The sequence below is a fragment of the Trematomus bernacchii genome, unplaced genomic scaffold (genome assembly GCF_902827165.1).
Source record: "Trematomus bernacchii unplaced genomic scaffold, fTreBer1.1, whole genome shotgun sequence".
NCBI classification, from domain to species: Eukaryota; Metazoa; Chordata; class Actinopteri; order Perciformes; family Nototheniidae; genus Trematomus; species Trematomus bernacchii.
In genome coordinates this window covers 648,174-668,254 of record NW_022987709.1, presented here as the reverse complement: position 1 = coordinate 668,254, position 20,081 = coordinate 648,174, and the positions used below count along the sequence as shown (strand labels likewise).

The 20,081-nt window shown below is 39.9% G+C and overlaps 1 protein-coding gene across 1 annotated transcript in view; it reads right to left on the bottom strand.

Annotated features, from left to right (window-relative positions):
* The window catches only part of sned1 (sushi, nidogen and EGF-like domains 1), a 46,629-nt gene that overhangs the window by 15,818 nt on the left and 10,730 nt on the right, over positions 1-20,081 (bottom strand). Inside the window, exons 7-27 of the mRNA XM_034140859.1 lie at positions 19,319-19,432; positions 18,680-18,793; positions 14,849-14,896; positions 14,648-14,755; positions 13,198-13,290; positions 12,655-12,789; positions 12,296-12,415; positions 10,904-11,020; positions 9,990-10,133; positions 9,416-9,589; positions 8,669-8,782; positions 8,465-8,578; positions 7,810-7,923; positions 7,577-7,693; positions 6,840-7,127; positions 6,022-6,205; positions 4,905-5,017; positions 3,594-3,872; positions 2,912-3,053; positions 809-891; positions 90-185 (exon numbers count right to left, since the gene is read on the bottom strand). Of these exons, the coding sequence (XP_033996750.1) occupies positions 90-185; positions 809-891; positions 2,912-3,053; positions 3,594-3,872; positions 4,905-5,017; positions 6,022-6,205; positions 6,840-7,127; positions 7,577-7,693; positions 7,810-7,923; positions 8,465-8,578; positions 8,669-8,782; positions 9,416-9,589; positions 9,990-10,133; positions 10,904-11,020; positions 12,296-12,415; positions 12,655-12,789; positions 13,198-13,290; positions 14,648-14,755; positions 14,849-14,896; positions 18,680-18,793; positions 19,319-19,432 (2,811 nt within the window). The remainder of the gene's footprint in view (positions 1-89; positions 186-808; positions 892-2,911; positions 3,054-3,593; positions 3,873-4,904; positions 5,018-6,021; positions 6,206-6,839; positions 7,128-7,576; positions 7,694-7,809; positions 7,924-8,464; positions 8,579-8,668; positions 8,783-9,415; positions 9,590-9,989; positions 10,134-10,903; positions 11,021-12,295; positions 12,416-12,654; positions 12,790-13,197; positions 13,291-14,647; positions 14,756-14,848; positions 14,897-18,679; positions 18,794-19,318; positions 19,433-20,081) is intronic.

Sequence of the window (20,081 nt, the reverse complement as noted above, 5' to 3'; positions counted from 1 at the left end):
AGTAGTACTGTACATCCATCTGTTGTATACAGTTTAAACCACAGCAGCTGGGAGCCATTAAAGGGCAGATGTGCCACCAGAACACCTACCAGGCTTCGTTCTTAAACCTTCTTCAATCTCGAGTGCCAGGCTGATTTTGTTTGTTGTTTCTTCCATCTTCTCTAATTTAATTGGCGGGTCAGGTTCTACAAGACAAAACATTTTCTGTCATGAATCAGCGTAAAAAGACGGCAAAACTTGTCTCTTTTTTTATTAAAAGAGGCAAACCCTAGAAAGGAAGCTTATTCTCTAGACTCTACTGTTATAATATCTGTAGAACAATTGTTCTCTTTAGGATATACACCATAAACCACTGCACTGGGATGCATTGAGTTAAATACGACACATTATCATATGAGAATTAAAGGGAAGAAAGGAAGTGTATTCCATACGTTTTCTGACTTGTCTGGTTTCATCTAAACCCTGCTAGATAAAGTGGACAGCATGTGTCAGATAACTGGGTCTGATTCTAGTTTACACTAGAGGAACACCTATTTGTCATCCAGACAGGCCATGCTTACGACCATAAAATACTGACTTTAATTCTTTGAACATCCTGAGCAAAACCAGAACTTGTTGAATATGTTGGTGTGGCATGTTATTAGATGTCATAGAATGATGCCATTAATTTCTGCTTGGAAGCACAGTGAATTACTTTATTGGGTGCAACATTACCGTTTGGAAAAAAAACTGTAAACAACAGAATTCATTTTTTAGTATTATAACTGTAACACTCTCCTTAATGTTTATTTCTACTTATTGTACTTACTGGTGCGATGTCGAACGGCTTTTCGAGGAAAGTGAGTAAACTTAGCTGTTATCTTTCCCCTTCTGTCAATGAGCTCTGTGTATCTGCAGAGGAAAAGCAAGTTGTTTAGCATGGACAGCTGAATTACCAGATGAAAGTCTTACCAATGTTCTGTTTGTGTTGTTTATTGAACGGCATACAAGGATCAAGAAGTTTCAATGTCCAGACAGGCCAATGTACTGTATATACAGTGGAGGAAATAAGTATTTGATCCCTTGGAGATTTTGTAAGTTTGCCCACTTACAAAGAAATGAACAGTCTATAATTGTAATGGTAGGTTTATTTTAACAGTGAGAGTAAGAATATCAAAAAGAAAATCCAGAAATTGACATTATATAAAAGATAAACATTTATTTGCATTTAACTGTGAAATAAGTATTTGATCCCCGCAGAACATGTGTTAGGACTTGGTGGAGAAACCCTTGTTGGACACACAGAGGTCAGACCCTTCTTGTAGCTGGTCTCCAGGTCTGTGCACATCTCAGGAAGGATGTTGGTCCACTCCTCTCTGAAGATCCTCTCCAAACCCTTCAGGTTTTGAGGCTGATGCTTGGCCTCTGGAAGCTTCAGCTGCCTCCACAGATGTTCTATGGGATTAAGGTCCGGAGACTGGCTAGGCCCCTCCCTCACCTAAATGTGCTTCTTCTTTAGCCACTCCTGTGTTGCCTTGGCCGTATGTTCAGGGTCATTGTCCTGCTGGAAGACCCCTCCATGACCCATGTTCAGTGTCCTGGCTGAGGGAAGGAGGCTATGGGCCAAGATTTTACGTTACATGGCCCCGTCCATCCTCTCCTCAATGCAGGGAAGTGGTCCTGTCCCCTTAGCAGAGAAACACCCCCATGCCTGACGGTGGCGATGGTGTTCTGGGGTTATAGTCAGCATCTCTCTTCCTCCAAACACGGCGTGTCGAGTTGATGCCAAAGATCTCAATGTTGGTCTCATCTGACCTCATCACCTTCTCCCAAGCCTCCTCTGAATCATTCAGAGGTTCATTGTCAAACTTCAGACGGGCCTTTCGTGTTCTTCTTGAGCAGGGGCTGCAGGATTTGATCCATTATGATGTAGTGTGTTACCAATAGTTTTCTTGGTGACTGTGGTCCCAGCTGCCTTGAGATCATTAACAAGTTCCTCCTGTGTAGTTATTAGCTGATACTTCACCTTTCTCCTGATCACCAATACCCCACGGGGCCAGATCTTGTGTGGAGCCCCAGACCGAGGGCGACTGATGCTCATTTTGTGTTTCTTCTATTTCTGAATAATGGCACCAACAGTTGTGTCCTCCTCACCAAGCTGCTTTCTGATGGTCTTGTAGCCAGTCCCAGCCTTGTGGAGGTCTACAGTCTGGTCCCTGAGGTCCTTAGACAGCTCTTTAGTCTTACCCATGGTGGAAAGGTTGGAATCTGATTGGTTGATTCTGTGGACAGGTGTCTTTTATACAGGTACAGGTTAAAGGAAGAGGACTTATGTAACCGGTCTGTGGGAGCCAGAATCCTTGTTGGTTGCAAGGGGATCAAATACTTATTTCACACAATTAAATGTAATACATTTGTATCTCTTAAATGATGTACATTTCTGGATATTCCTTCTGATATTCTGTCTCTCATTAGTAAAATCAACCTACCATTAAAATGATAGACTGTTCATTTCTTTGTAAGTGGGTAAACTTACAAAATCGGCAAGGGATCAAATGATTATTTCCTCCACTGTAGCTGGGATTTGTAAAAGTAAAAATAAATATTAAGAAAAAAAGACTTTAAAAATAGAATTACAAACAAACAACTAAATAAAAGAGGTATTGGTATTAAAAAGAAACAAAAAATAAAGAAGAAAATAAGTAATAATAAATACCATACTATCTCGGAAAGAATCAACGTCTTCTAAAACAAGTTGTATGCTTCTGGCAAACAGTCAAAATGTATTTTCAATTAGACATAAGAGTGGAAACACTGTGGCATTTCCTCTTTTATTTGACTGTGAGGAGACAGAAAGGAAAGGCAGAGCAAAGGACCCTGATCCATACCCCCCCCCCTTTTTTTTTAATAACTACCTACACTCTGCGTTTACCTAGGCAGTGCTTTTGAGTTCTCTGTTTCTGTTGTGGCCCCCAGGTCCTGGGGCTGAGATGGGGGAAGTGTGTGTCCCACATGAGCCCCCTGTCCATTCCCGGCTGGCCTCTTTCTTCTCTCTGATATTTCACCTATTGGCACTGGGTCAAAGAGAATCATAATAATACAAATAATAATAACTCTATTTCTACAGCACTATTCAAAACAAAGTTACAAAGCTAACATGAAACAGAAGACGAGGTCAACAATCCCCACCCACCATGATAGCTATACAACGTTGCAACAATAAAAAAAAGAAAGTCAAATGAAATCAAACATGGATACAGAGTCAAATCAAGTAGTGGTATTATTAATGAAAGGCTTTAATAAAGAGACTTTTAAGAAGTGATTTAAAAGAATTCTGCTAGATTCTAAATAGAGACTTTTTTTACTGACTTATTTGTTATCATATGACTAAAGCTTCCGTAAACAACATGATTTGTCTGCAGATGAAAAACATTTTTGAGGAACTTCATGATATTATTCTGGGGAAACCTTTTATCCCCCTGTAATTGAGAAAAGGAATCAGCAGATCTTTTTCTTTTGTCTCACTGATTCATGATACTGAAAGGCTCTTTGAAAACCCACCTAATTGCATGTGTTTATGTAAATGAAAGGATTATAAACATGTTTTCACTCACAGGTAGTAAAGGCTAGGTGTTGGGGTACACTGTGGATCTGTTCCTGCGCTGTGCTTTTCACCGACGTGACAGCCACATGGTACTGCTGTCCTGGAGTCAGTTCACGCAGGGTATATGATCCCAGCTTCCCATTGGGCAGGAAGCGACTCCTCGTGTTCAACCCTCGGGTCACGTTGACCACAAAGCCATCTGGGACGTTTCTCGGGTAGCGGCTCCAGGTGATCAGTGCTGAGTTAGTGGTCACATGTGACAGGGAGAGGTTCTGTGGGGGGAGAGGCCCTGAGGGGAAAACACATGTGGATGCTCACATTTCTTCATTGATAGCAGCGAAAGTATTCTTTTTGCAAGTAACTGTTCTTTAACTTGATTTGAACTGATTCTCAACTACACTGTCCGTTTGTTGTGCTGTGCTTTAAAACATTTGTCAGCTGGACTTGTATGCTGTTCAATGATGGAAAGTAACTAAGTTACTTTACTCAAGTACTGTACTTAAGTACAATTTTGAGATACTTGTACTTTACTTGAGTATTTAGTTTTCTTCAAACTTATGCCCAATTACAGTTCAGAGGTAAATGGTGTACTTTTACTCCACTACATGTATTTAATACCTTTAGTTACTTTACAGATGTGGATGAATGATGTGAAATATAATCACGTGTTAAATCAGACTTTAGTTCCACCTGGAGTAAATTCACAAGCTACCCTGCAGTATACACAGTCATTTAAACTAGCTGCACCTTTACCAGCTTTGAGAACACTTTAATGATCAATCATTATAAAACATATATATTATTCTGAAATGGACCAATCTGCACAATCACTACTTTTACTGTCGCTACTTTAACTATATTTTGATGATAATACTTTTCTACTTTTACTTGAGTAACATTTAGAATGCAGGACTTTTACTGTAACAGAGTATTGCTAAACTCTGGTACTTTTACTCAAGTACTAGATCTAAGATAATGTAATACAATACTTTAATACAGATGGCTATTATTTTTTAATAGTAATAATGATGCAATAATTTGATGTCAGGGTTGAAACTTACAACAGATAGCAAGGTATGTTGTTATTAGGCAACAACACATTAAACTATCAGTCTATCAATGAAAAATGAACCCGCCTGTCCTCATGCTGATTGGTCACTGTCAAAGTCATTTAGACTTGCTGTCTTTGGCTTCTCTAATATCTACGCTCTGTGCTGATGTGCAGAGATGTGTGTTGTATTTTTAAATCAGGAGTGATCTAACGACCAGCCGTGTTGTTATTCTTATTTGAATAGCTTTTGAATAATGATATGTAACCTACGTGTCCAGAACTGCAGGGGTCCAGCTGAGTGGCTGGTGGAGGGAAATTCATCCGGTCTGATTCCACTTTGAGTCAACACATCCACCGTGTACATCTGACCAGGGAGTAATGCACTGGAAACACACACAAAATAGCACCATGGAAAACAATGCAGGATACCTTATAGTACCTCATAATATATACAGTATACTTCCACTTGTACTACGCTTACCTGGTTGCTATACTTTATACATACTATACTTATAAAAAAATAAAAGTCTATTGGCTATCATTATTTTTGTAAATTTGTGTAATAATTTCTGTTTTCATCTTCATGCATGCCTCTTAATTAATAGTTTTGCTATGTTTGGCTCTTCACTTTTGCTGTAACATTGTAAATGTCCCCTCTGTGGGACGAATGAAGGTATTCTGATTCTGATTCTCATCATGCTCAAAACACTGTTAGGAGTAGTAGTGCACTCTGGTGGTTCAAAGGTGTATTACTCCGTTCAAAGTGCAGAACTTTAACAGCTCTGTTTAGTGGACAAGTAGGATGCTGCAGGTCTGTACAGTGAAATACAATAGGACATCAGTGTGGTTTTCAGAGGTGGAAGAAGTAATCAAATATTGTACTTGAGTAAAAGTAGAAGTACCAGAGTGTAGGAATACTTTGTTACAAGTAGAAGTCCTGCATTCAAAAATGTTACTCAAGTAAAAGTAGAAAAGTATTATCATCAAAATATAGTTAAAGTAGCGACAGTAAAAGTAGTCATTGTGCAGATTGGTCCATTTCAGAATAATATATATGATATGTTTTATAATGATTGATCATGAAAGTGTTCTCAAAGCTGGTAAAGGTGCAGCTAGTTTGAATGACTTTGTATACTGCAGGGTAGCTTGTGAATTTACTCCAGGTGGAACTAAAGTCTGATTTAACACTTGATTATATTGTTTATCATTATTCCGTTAGTTACTACGTAAATGCAGTGGAGTAAAAGTACAATATTTACCTCGTAGAGTAGAGTAGAAGTACAAAGTAGCATGAAATGGATATTCTCAAGTAAAGTACAAGTACCTCAAAATAGTACTTGAGTAAATGTACAAAATCTAAAATGTTGCAGCACGGTGCAGGGCTGACCTGAAGGAGTGCTCCGTGCTGCTGGTATTGAGCACGGCAGTTCGAGCCTGGCTGCCGTCTGCAGGCAGCAGAGACACCAGCACCCTGCTGACTGCTGCGTGACGAGCAGCCTGCACCAGCCAGCTCAGCCACACCTGTGAGGAGGACACGTTCCCAACCTGCAGCTGCTCCACCCGCGGGGGTCCTAGCACACAAACACACCCACTTAACATAGGAAATGCACACAGGTATGCAGACGTGCAACCCAATTTACGGAAGCCCCGGGAGGCAGATGACAAAAGAAAAATCCATTATTTAGGTCTGATGAAAACGTTTTTTTCTCCTGTGCTTATGACTTCAAGAGCAGGAAAAATAAGGTTTTGCAAGGATAATCTTTCCAAGATTGTTTAATAAATGTATTTCTTGCCTGTGAAACATGTAAACAGACAAAGAGAAGGGTCAAAACTTTTAAAAGAGTAGAAAATCAGTGGTGCACATCAGCTTATTGAGGCTCAAATTATTCTCACTATATTATCCTGAAAAAACAAAAGCACATATGCCATTTTCAAAGATGAAAAAAAGTAACTTTAAAAATGATGCATGTAAAAATTATTTATTTTAACCTGACAAAAAAAGGGGGAAATTGAAGGTTATCCCCCATCGAACCCCCTTTTACCTGTTGATAAGTCATAAATGCAGGAAAGGTGAAAAGCATTTAGATCAGACGTCTTGAATGGATCTTCTGGCCTCTCAGGGCTTCCGTACAAATTCATGGGAATACTCAGAGAAACACTCTAAAGATGCTTCTCTCACTACAACAGGAATAAGAGTGTGCTCACTGGTGCGTATCAGAGCCGTGGCTGGTTGGCTGTTGTCGTTGCTGTTGGTGTTGCGTTTGATGGAGAAGGTGGAGATGTTGTACAGCAGGCCGGGCAGTAGGCCTCTCATGATGTGGGAGGACTGCTGCCTCTCCAGCGTGTCTGTTTTTGGATTACTCCAGCCCAGCGGAGCATACGTGACCACGAAGCCGCTGATCAGGCTGTGCTCCGGCTCCGGCTGATCCCAGCGTAGCTCCACCTCGTTCTCCTCCACACGCAGCACATGGAGACCAGAGGGAGGCAACAGGTCTGGGAACAGTGGCAACCTTACATGTCAAATTCATACATTAAATCATTACATAGTTGTCAAGTGTTTGCATCACACATATTTATCTATTATATTCATTTCACTGCACAGCATTTAATTTAACATTCTATTTTTAGCTCATCTTATTCTATTTGACTTGCATATAGTTAACTTCTTCTGCATCACTTGCACAACATTCTCTTGCACTATTTTATTTCTACTCTGTTTCTTCATGCCCTATTTTTGATAGTTTTTGATTAGTTTGTATTTCATATACTGTATGTGTTGCCTTGTTGGAGGAGCCTGGGACTTTTCATTGCCACAAGTACACTGTAGCTGTGCATATGTCAATAAAGCCTTTGAACTTGAACTTTGCAATAGAGAAGATGCTGGGGTGACAAATAAACACAAAATTGTTGAACTGGAGCACTTCTGTGTGACTCTTTCTGACCTTTCTCACAGTCTTTGCCTGTGTGTCCCACTCTGCACACACAGTTGTAGTTCCCTCTCTTGTCACTCCTGCAGAGGCCACGGTTTCCACAAGGTTGCAGTACACATGGGTTCTCCACTTGGGGGTGTCAAAGACAAGCATTAAGTACAACACAGTTCATGTGATAACTGCAGTCAGTGTGAATGAGCTTTTAACATCATTAAATCAGTGCAGGGCAATGCAAAGACACTTACACATCTGGCACTGGTCCCCAAAGAAGCCGTCTTTGCACACACACAAATAATTCCGTCTGTACCCCCGGCACACGCCTCCATTCAGACAGGGATTGGACTCACACCCGTGCTGCTCTGCACACAGATGTTTACACTAGAGTTTTATTGCTGTCTGTATGTTAGTATGTAGAAGCTCTACAAGAAACGACCAGGCATGGGCGGATTAGGAGACAATGGGCCCCTGGGCACAGACAGGCAGAGGCCCCACCACATTTCCTACGATAAGCAAGTCACAGACTTTATAGGTGTTGAGACTCTTTTTGATGTTGATATGCGTTTCTTTGTGGTCTTTACTCATCACTACTGTATGTGTTTTTGTCTCTGTGGTTGTTTTGTGTCTGTTTGTTATCGTTTTAGTATTCTTCTTGTTCTTTTTTTTGTCTATGGTTATATAACCCCCTTTTTGAAGTCGTTTTGTGTCTCTTTGTGGTCTCTCTGTAGCTGTTTTGCATCTCTTTGTAGTCTTTTATGTTTCTTTGTGGTCATTTGGAGTCTCTTCCTGGTTGGTACGTGTCTTTTTGTGGTAAATGCAGGAGGGAACCTGACATTTGGGGATCTGTGCCCTGAGGGCCGTTCAGTAATCCTCCCATAGTAACATCTTAAAGGAACACTTTACCTATTTCACAGTTGTGGCCTTTGAAGCCTTGAGAACAGTGACACAGGTAGGAGCCAGGCTGGTCTTCACATGTCCCCCCGTGCTCGCAGGGCCCCGACAGGCATTCATTTATATCTTCAGGGAGATGATACACACAGACAAGGTAACTATATCATGTAAATGTGCAGATGTATTAAATATCAGAAGACTTTGATCAGGCTTTACCTGTCTGACAGCGGTTTCCACTGAAGCCCTCATCACACTCACACTGGTAGGAGCCCACCTGGTTCCCACATGTACCGCCATTAAGACAAGGCTGTGAGAGGCATTCATTGATCTCTGTGATGATGGGAAATCATTATTAAACCAAACTGATTTATTTTCAGTTGAAACCAGTTATTTCTGCACAGTTTCAAATATAGTTAAGGTTACACTAATATGATTAGTATCATACTATATTTATAATATACAAAAGTATTCATATATATATATATTTCTAGAATTAGACTTCAGTGGTGGCTCAGTGGGATTGTTTCCAGCTTGTGTAAATATAATATTTCTAATAACAACAAAACAAGTTTAAAAGTCAACACTAATTAAAAAAAGTAAAGATGTAGACATGTCCAAAAAGCTTGAATAATAAAAAAAATCTTATTGAATTATTGTTTGTTGCCATTTAGCCATAAACAACAACATTATTATTATTTGTATTAACAGGGGGGTCTGATATCATGTAATATTGGATTAGTAAATGTATTTATATTGACAAAACGGATTAGATATTGTCACGACAGATATTGAAGCTTTATTCAAAACCTTATTAGATGCTTCAAATGTAAAAGAAATGACATGATCCCTTAGATTTGGAAGATAAACTTTTAACTGGAATCTTCTTTATTCAGACTTTCAGGGATCATTTAATGATGTTTTTTGTTCAGTGTTTGTATCCATGTGTGGGTGTGTGTTACAGACCCTCACAGATGGGGGGCTGGCTCCAGTCTCCCTGAATACCACAGATGCTCTGGGTGGCTCTGGGCACGGAGGTGAAGCCTGAGTGGCACATGTACACAGCCATGGAGCCCGGTGTTGTTGAGGAGAACTGAACCTCTGCGTGCTTCACCGGTGGAGGCAGCCCACAGCCCAGCTCTGAAATCAATACACACACGTTGATAATGTCCAATGGCTGCATAGTGACACAAGCTCACACACTCTGGGGCTTAAAGGAGCTCACCCAATACACACTAACAGCAACAGAGGTGTTTTCCATCCAGGCTCTCTGTTTCTGTCCTCCTAAAATAATCTCGGCATGCAGTGAGAGTGCGTAGACATGAATCATCAGGTCGCACTTTATATAGATTATGCAGCCGTTCTATATCTGTAAATGTGAGGCCTCTAGTGCAGCAACACTGCTAAAATTATCTGCAAAAGGAAAAGCAGTATCTATATACCCACCCCCCCCCCCAACCCACCATGGCAATAACCATGTACATACTTCAGCATCAGTGAGATTTGGACATTACGAAGTGGTGACACACAGTCTGCTCACCTGCGCTGGTCTGTACTGAGCTCCTGTTTATTTCACAGTGCCTGCCACCAAAGTGTTCAGTGCATTCACATTTGTACTTTCCTATGTAGTGGAAACATGTCCCCCCATTCAGACAGGGGCTGGAGGCACAGGGGTCTGGCTTCCCTGCAAGAAAACATACAATGAGAAATAATTATTATTAATAATTGTAATTTGCATAGCACCTTTCTTGCAACAAAAAAAAGCAGCCCTACATGCTTTACCAGACATTACAACCAGGTGTTAAATTGGGCCGGGGCTGTCCTTTTTTTGTGTATATATTAATAATTTAAGATGTAAATGAATTCCAGTTTCTTTGTAGTACTTTCTATTTGTATTGTGTTATTTGGTGGCATCAATGTGTGCATTTGATACAGATAATGGAGCAGTTGCTTTAGGGCCTCATATAGCCCTTAAGGTCAAATCATTTGATCCTCGACCTCGACCACAACAAAAGACATCAAAAAGTGCATTTTGCACAATAGGTGACCTTTAAAGCAACAACACTAATATAATGAGTTTTCTGTTATATTATAGGAGGGCCTTGCTAGCTTAGTGTTTACAGTGCACACCATGGAAGCATTCTGAATCAACTGTAAGTTTTATTATGAAACCTGGCAAATTCCTGACTAAACATAGTCACATTTTGGTGATGTTACTAAGATGACCTTAAAATAGGATGGTTAATAAAATCACTCTTCTCTCAGATGTATAACTTGTGTCTCACTCTATTTGTATTATCATCATATTATCAGCATTCAAAGTACTGCTGTTGCCTGGTGATTCGATTGCTTGCCATGCATTTCAACGTAAAAAGCTTTGGCACAACTTTGCTAGACATTTTATTTTTTGATTGACTACCAAATGTTTTATTGTTACTTGAGGGTGGCACTTACCCACTTCACAATGTTTCCCAGTGAATCTGTAAGGACACACACATCTGTAGCTCCCTGCTTCCTCCTTGCAGGAGCCTCCGTTGCGGCAGGGAGCAGAAGCACAGGTATTGAGTCTGACTGGAAAGAGACAGGGAAACGGGAATCCTTGAAGCAGAAAAACTTCTCTAGCTTTTAATCACTCAAAATGAATCTGTTCGAGTAGATTGCAATTCAAGTCAAAATACAGGAAAATAGCTCAGTAGTCAAGTAGGATTGATCATTGTAATATTTCAAGAAGCATTGTGGGTAATGACATTTTCCCTCATGCATTAAAACCAGTTGTTTAAAGTAACTAAGTACAATTATTGAGTACTGTAATTAAAAATGTTGAGGTACTTGTACTTTACTCAAGTACTTAAATGTTTTCCTACTTGGTACTTTTACCCCACTACGTTTGTTAAGTACCTTTAGTTACTTTGCCAATTTCGATTAATAATTAGAAATATAATCAACACTTAAATAACTTTAGTTCCACCTGGAGTAAATTCACAAGCTACCCTGCAGTATACAAGTCATTCAAACTAGCTGCACCTTTACCAGCTTTGAGAACACTTTCATGATCAATCATTATAAAACATATCATATATATTATTCTGAAATGGACCAATCTGCACAACGACTACTTTTACTTTTGGCACTTAAAGTATATCTTTGTACTGTAACTTGAATAACATTTTGAATGCAGGAAATGTACTTGTTTTCCTACACTCTGGCACTTCTACCTTTACTTAAAGTGGACCTATCATGCTATATTTGAATAATATAGTGTAGGACCATACCTATATAAGGCATATTTATACTTTCTTTTTTTCAAAATACCAAACAGATCATGCATTTTAGCCATGCCTCATTTTGCTCAATTTGACCATTTCTAGCTCTGTTTTTGCAAGGGCTGATTCAGTGAGAACAGCACCATCTACTGGCCTGGCATATGTACTACAGCGTCTCCAGCGCTTTCGAATGGCAATGGCCGTGGCTGTCTCCTCCTGATTGGTGGAGTTGGCCCAATAGCCGTAGCGCCACCGTCCTGACGTCAGGACAGTGTTCAAATCTGGATCAGTTTTTATCAGATCCGTTGCAGCCCCTTTTTTAGAGATTTGGGTATGGAGGAAAATAGAGAGGGTTGTGTTTTCTGACACTTGGTGAGTTCCCTGGAACACCGGGGACACATATTCATGTATAAAAGACGTACACAAGTGCATTTTGCATGATAGGTCCCCTTTAAGTAATTTACTTAAGTTTCTTAGTACTTCTCCTACCTCTGATTAAAGCTGGGTTTGAGTAATGTTTTGATAAAGGCACGTCATCAGATCATGTGGCGTTACTTTTCTACGGTTTTATCAATGATGCTACCTTTCTCACAGTGCTTCCCCCAGTATCCGTATTTGCACTCGCAGGTGAAGCCTCCATCCCGCTCGTAGCAGTATCCTCCATTCAGACACGGGGAGGAGTCACAGACCGATCGGGGCTGTACTGAAAAACATAACGAGACTTGACTGTGTTCCATTGCACTGGGAAATGTTAAAACCACTTTAATTTGTTCAAGCATGTAACTTTGATGGAATAAAGAATTATCATTTTCTGTCTGGATCAAATACAAAATCTCCTCATAGCACTTAGCAACAGCATGAATTATGTGCAAATGGTAAACTGAAAGTGTGAAACCAGCTGCTAATGCAGTGACACATACTGTAAGTGCCTGAGGCTCTTACCATAGGGGTAGAAGTCCTTATGATCCAGCTCTGCTGCACTGGTCTGACATGTGCACAGGTAGGCTCCTCCGTACTCCAAACAGGGACCTCCATCAGGACACGTCCTGCTGTGGCTGCACGGCGTCTGAGTTACTTCTGGGAGGAAGGCATTGTGAATGACAGCTTCACAATTTCTAATTTCTGAACAGTGACTCACTTTTTCAGAGAAAAGATTTCAAAGAAACTCTGAGATTTTAGTGGAATTCTTTTTGTCAGGTAAGCATATGGCTTCTATCTGCAAAGTTGGATGAGATGAAATTTGCTTCTATTTAAAATAGTTTTTGTGAGTAATATTTAAGTTTTTATCCCTTAAATCTCAGTATATCTATATATCTGGGATTTCATTTTAATCTTAGAGAATATAAGAATGTTCTTATCTTTGAATACAACTTTAATCTTGGAAGTATTCATATTTGTTTTCTGCCTTTTCTCCTAGATAAAAAAAAAGCCTGAATACACCGCTGTATGTGAGAAACCTGATAGAATTATAGGTATCATACTCACCAAACTGACAGTAGAGTCCTGTGTAGCCTGACGGGCATTCACAAGTCCCATTGATATCCACACACACACCCCCATTCTGGCACAGACATTCCTCTGCAGACACAGGAAGAGAGACAGTGTGTGAGTGTGTGGAAAGTTTGCTCCAGCTACTTGAAAGCAACTACTTAAACTATGTACATTTTTCAGTGTTGGAAAGTCTAAATATAGGCAAAAGGTATAAAGTTCAATATGTGTTCCACATGCTAACAGCTTCCATCTGCTGTACTGTAAACCATGTATTGATTTGCTGTTATTTCTCTTTGCCTAATCTTTTTCCAACAAAGTTCACAGCAGCAGAAGATTACCAGTCAACACGCTGCATATCCGCTCTGTACAGATTGTAGAATGTTTTTGTTTTCCTCGACTTCCTAATTGCAGCAGTGGATCAAAGCCGAGGCCGTATCACAGCTAAACCTTTGAAGTCCCGGTAGCTCGGTGGAGGGTATTATTTTTCTGATGATATGGAGCATATTTTGTGACCAAAAATGTATGGCCCTGAGGGCAATTCATGGATTGTTAATTTACAAGAGCCACTTTCATTGGCCACCTGTGCGGCCCGGCCCTTTGATCTGAGAGCCTGATTAGGCACTTCTGAGTCCCGCTACTTTCTCTTCCTTGGAGGATCTTGCTCCTTTTTCCACTGTGCCTTCCAAGTGAGCCAGGCAGGAAAGTATTTGGGAGATTTAGAGCCTATATAAGCACTGATAGTTATTTCAGCTCAATGGTGAGAAGAATCATGCATTTGCAATAGCTCAAATACTTTTAGAGAGCTTTTGGTGGGAGAAAAGGTTTTGCATCCACTGCTATCAGAGGGTCGACACTCACTCGTAATGGGAGCCTGAATTAGCTCAAAATGGCTCACTAGGTATTTCATCAAATCAATATATTGTGATACAGACATCACACTTAATAAAATGTCCTTATATGCATTTCTTAAAGGAAGGTGTAAAGCATTAGCTGTTGATGATAGTTTTTTACATATTTTGTGTTTAAATTGCCCCTTAGTTATGCAAGTAACAGCTGTGCTTCAAACTATAGTGTGGTGCAATGGCTACCTTTCAGAGAAGCCAGTAGCGGTGTGGAAGCATGCATAATTCATCAGCTCAATCTGAAGAAATGACCTGAATACCAAAGAGAAGCTTTGACTCATAAAGAGGCATTTTTAAGTCTAGACAAAGCACTTCCTCTTGTTGGTAAACTAATAAAATGCGCTATAAAACAATTATTCACAACATCAAGCGACTGGTTCCCGTAGTAAACTGGGCGAGGCTGTGTCAGTTTTGATAATTACAATAACCCATCATCACAGCAGCCTCTTCCAGGGCACAGCTCTAAATTCCTGTGGGTTCGCACAGCTCCTCTTGAAATACCTCTGCTGCTACCTGCCCAGCCGCTGCAGAGAGTTCAGTACCTTCACACTCGTCCCCGTAGAAGCCTGGAGCACATGTGCAGATGTGGATTCCCGAGCTAGTGTTTTCACAAATCCAGTTCTTTTCACAATTTGCATTGCCACATAAGCCTGCAAATGAAAAAAACATGACAGGTTGAGGTGTAATAATCAAACTGCATGCATTTGTTTTTTTTCTTAAACTGTAGCTGTACATGCTTTTACCTGTTTGGTTTTCTGGCTCGGTTGAATTAACCTGAAGCACCACCAGTTCTAAGAGAGGAACATAAGCACGTCCTTTAAAGGGTTGTTCAAAAAACAAAACATCATTCCTCACCTCTGGAGGTATTTAGCACTGCAGATATTTAGAGATTTGTTTGCCCAGCTTGGGAGATACCTTGCTCTGAAATATATGCTGGCAGGACCAATGCAATGCAAGTGAATGGAATAAGGTTTAAGCATTGAAAAATTACATTTAAAAACAAGATGTGAAAAATTATCTCTGGAATCATGTATGTCCCTTTTTACTGCAGGTGTCTTTGAAAACTGTGAATTTCCTTTCACCTCTAACGTACAGGGTTTGCTAAGGCAATCATAGGGATCTCTCAAAACCTGAGCATATTTACACAAATCATGTGCATGGCTAGATACCTCTAAACCAGGGGTTAGACAACAACAGTCATCTTGCTTTTTTAATGTTTTAATGACAACGCTATCTTAAAAACGTATCACCTCTTTACAGTGGCGGTTCTAGAACATTTTACATGGGGTGGCAAAGGGGGGGCAAGAGGTCATGCCAGGGTGGCATGGGAGGGCGGACAGTACGTGGTATTATATAACCTAGGGCTGTGCGATTATGGCAAAAATCATAATCACGATTATTTGGGTCAATAATTGATATCACGATTATTAAATACGATTATTCATTGACTTTGAAAAAATACATTTATTGAACTTTAAAACAAATACAAATAATAATTTGAACAGTATCTTTTTAACTGTTGATTACCCTGAACGTATCATTCAACTGAAAAACCAATACAAAAATAAATTAAATAAATGATACATTTAAATAAATAATATCAAAATAATAAATACCAATAAACAAGATCAACAAATATTTTGGAGCGCACTTCCCCAAGCTACTAAACATATATAAATATGATAAATACAAATAAATGAGACCAAAATTAATTAGATCAAATATGTTGCAGTGCACTGTCACAACCTAGCAAAGCTAAATAATTGTTTTTTTCGATTATGTTGTTTTCGTAATTGTGGCAGGCCAAAATCGTAATTGCGATTAAAATATGATTAATTGCACAGCCCTAATATAACCTATTTATTGTTAAATCATGCCCTAACACAAGTGTTCTTAATGCACAAGAGAAACAAGGTGTTCAGACAAATATAGTATAAAACAGCAGAAAATACTCATGATACCCTAGAATTCTGTTTACTGTAAGTACAGTAAAAGTACGTAGTTATAATTAAGTACACAAATGACATCACCCATCTCTTAAGAGAGCTAAAGGTGACCTGTGCAGCAACACATTTCAATAAATATTTGTCAATACTAAGAGCCGCTAGATTGTGCTGCTGTATTGAACTATGCATGCAAGGAGAATAAAACACATCATGTGGTCCAGCTGGAGTCTCATCTGCCTCCTGATCCCTGCCTCTGTCCTTCTTTCTGACACTTCTTCTTTATTCCTCACATACATGTCTTCTTCTTCACTAATGTCTTCATCTCCTCCTCTTCCTCCTGCTCTGACCCTCCTGGTCTCTTCAGTGAACTCTCTTTTCCTTTTCTTCTTTCTGTTCGTCCTGATCACTTCTCAGATATGTCTTTTTGTTGTTGTTGAGTCACTCCAGCTACTCTGTCCTGCAAGAGTCTACTTGTGAAAAGCACTGGTACAAATGCTTGTATAACTTTACACGTTAGGGCCATGTAGCTAATAAGTAACATATAATAAATATAAAATCAGAAAGTATTTATAAAACGCACACAGGCAGCTGTGTTTAGACCCAGGTTGACGGTAAAGGATGTATCCTGGTGGTTTAATTTATCTGGCCTCATTGCTGTGATGTGTAATTTACGTGGATCTAATAGTACCGCATAGTTTAGCAAATAAAAGTGATTGATCTCCCAGCTAGCGCTGTCTGCGTAGTATTTTTTTAACGTAACGCCCCAAACAGCGCCCGTCTGTTAAATGCTATCGATTCAAAAAGCAGCGTTTTATTAATATTTTGTTTCAAACTCTCGTCCTTAGTAAAAATAAAACTAGTGGAAGGGGAAATGCTCCCAGGGGAAGCTGATCCTCCTTCAGGTGCTGGGACAGCTCGCTCCCTCTCTGCAGCTGTGTGAGCCGCGGTCTGTGTGAACGCCGCTCCGCAGTTTAATGCAGGGCCGTAGCTGCGTTTTTAACGGGCTTAAGATGATATTTAAAATGATTCACTTTTAATTAATGAACTGCTTGTTTCGTTGCTGGAGAAGCTTGTGGACATAGTGTAGTTTTGTTTCTACAAGTACAGTTTTAGGGAAACAAAAGTTAGGGGGGCAGCTGGGGGGGCAAGGCTCTACAGTGGGGGGGCAGCTGCCCCCCCTTTCCCCCCTGTAGATTCGCCCCTGCCTCTTTATAACAAATTAGGCATATCAATTGAACAAAGACCCTGGTGCTCAGAAAAAGCACTTCGGGAGGCGGACATAGTTCGTTCAATATTTGATTCAGGGTTCATACACTTTTTCACCAATGATTTTCAATGACTTTTCCACGACTTCTCCATGACCTTTACCTAATTTTCCATGACCAAAAAATGTGTCTTTCTCAGTGGTACCACATGGAACAGGAAAATAAGGTCTGCATATGAAACATGCCGTGCCTATCTAAAACAAATCCAATAGTTGGCTTACTAGGTTCTACACGCTAAAGCAACTAAAATCTCTCCCCAGCAAAATAACTCGACATGCAGTGAAATGCCATTTTACGTTTCATTACTATACGATACAGTATTTATTATCATTATAGTATTACTATTTCGGCGATTAGATAAAATATAAATTATATTTGATGCAACTTTAGTTACATTTCCATGACTTTTCCAAAACTTTGGGAAAAATATTGTTTTCCATAACTTTTCCAGGGCCTGGAATTAGCATTTAGAATTTCCATGACTTTTCCAGGTTTTTAATGACCGTAAGAACCCTGTTGATTATGATTGGTCAATTTGGACATTCTGTGGTCTGCTATGGAGATGGCTTGATAGAGATAGCTGTTGCTTAGGATGCTCTGATGAAGGTATCATGTCAGCAGAAAGAAGTCTGAAATAAACACGCATACAAAGATAGTATGGCTCTGACAGTGTTACAAGACTTGTTCATGGAAAAGAACATGTGAACAGACTTGGACAGTTACAGACGATGGTGGTATGTAATGAAGTGCATTTACTCAAGTACTGTACTTAAGTACAACTTTGAGGTACTTAATTTAGTATTTAAATGTATTACTTAATATTAAAGGTCCCCTATTATATTGTTTTTCATCAATATATTATAGGTCTCAGATATATACAAAACATGTCTCTGAAGTGTTTGGCTCGAAATACCAAACAGATTGTAGCATCCCATAATCCCCCTCTGTTTCAGCCCTGTTTCCAAAGTGACCAACATCTGATCAGCTGATTTTCAGGCAGGTTTTTATATAAATGGATCAGGACAAAAAGAGAGGGGATCCATCTTTATAAAAACCTGTATGAAAATCAGCTGATCAGATGTTGGTCACTTTGTGATGTCACAATGTTTTTTGGGTTGAGCAACCATTAGCCACAAACCAACCATGGTAACCCCCGCCCACCATATCACCTCCTAGATCACCATTGTGTTTTTTTTAACCAATCACTTCTCAGAGGGGCGTGGCCAGTAGCAGCTCATTAGCCTTTAGAAGCTACAGACACAGAATCAGCCCTTTTGGAACAGGGCTGAAACCGAGGGGTTTATGGCATGCTACAATGATCTGTTTGGTGTTTTACCCTAGAATAAACTTGACTTTAAGTCACCTGTTTCACAGAGTGTTCCAGTGAAGGCAGCGGGGCAAACACAGGTGAAGTTGGCCACCAGATCCATGCACTCTCCTCCATTCAGACACGGCTGTGACTCACATTCGTTCATATCTGAAGGATGCACAAAAGTCAGTTAATCAGAAGTTTATCTGCTGTTGATTCATTTTAATATTCTGATTTTTCAATCTTCACATTGAAAAGCAAGCCCTGGTTGTCTAAGACATTGAGCTGGATTAAAAGCATTGAACTTCCCTTCTGAAGGCATAGTTTCACTGACCAAGTGTCAGTAAATCCTGTCTCATGTAGATACAAGGATTCATGAACTGTGCAGGGCCTGATCATTCAATTCCCCTCTGGGATCAAGTTTCCTCAACAAATCAATCACAAAGAGATCCAGATTAGTAAATGTCTTTTTACAGACCGACCTGACTTCAGAGAGCTTTATCCGCTTTCTCACTATGGTTTCATTGCTACATTGTGTGACCCAAAGGAAAAAAATGAATTCAACCATAACCTCAACTTGGACCCGTTTGTCTACGTAGACTGGGGAACTCTCTGGATAAACACATCTGCCAGAATGACTGAGTTTGATGTAGAAAGCAGCAGAAAATATTTCCTGTGAAAAACGCCACTCACCTGTCTCACAGAGGACACCAGTGTAACCAGGTTCACACACACAGGTGAAAGTGCCAGCGCCCTGCACACACATCGCGTCGTTGAGGCATGGTCTGTCTTTGCACTCGTCAATGTCTGTAACATACACACACACACACACACACACACACACACACACACACACACACACACACACACACACACACACACACACACACACACACACACACACACACACACACACACACACACACACACACACACACACACACACACACACACACACACACACACACACAGAATATTTACTCAGCTGATTAATATATCCGCCACATTGCTCCCCTCACGCTGCAAGTATGCACTGCTGGCTGTGAAAGGTATTAGAGAGGATTGATATAGCTCCTCAGGCTGGACTGTGGGAAGAGGCAAAGAAGCCCCAGAGAGGCAAGACCAAGATATTTTAAATACATTGTATTTTGGGGAAACTGCACAAAATAATGTCATTAATCTGAGTTTTTGGGAGTATTTAGAACATGCAGGGTGAAAGAATGAGAGTGGAATAGAATACAAATGTCAGCTCAACTTCTTTTGGGTAAATAGCAAAACTTATTTAAGACATTTAAAAAATCAATATAATTGTACAATTTATTCAGAATATATTCACAGCTTTATTTAGATGTAATGACACTGCAATCCCCCCCCCCCCCCCCAGATCAGCAGATAAGTACCTCATATAAGCCCTTTGAAATATCTAAACTATCCCTTTCCGTTAAAGAGTCTTTAG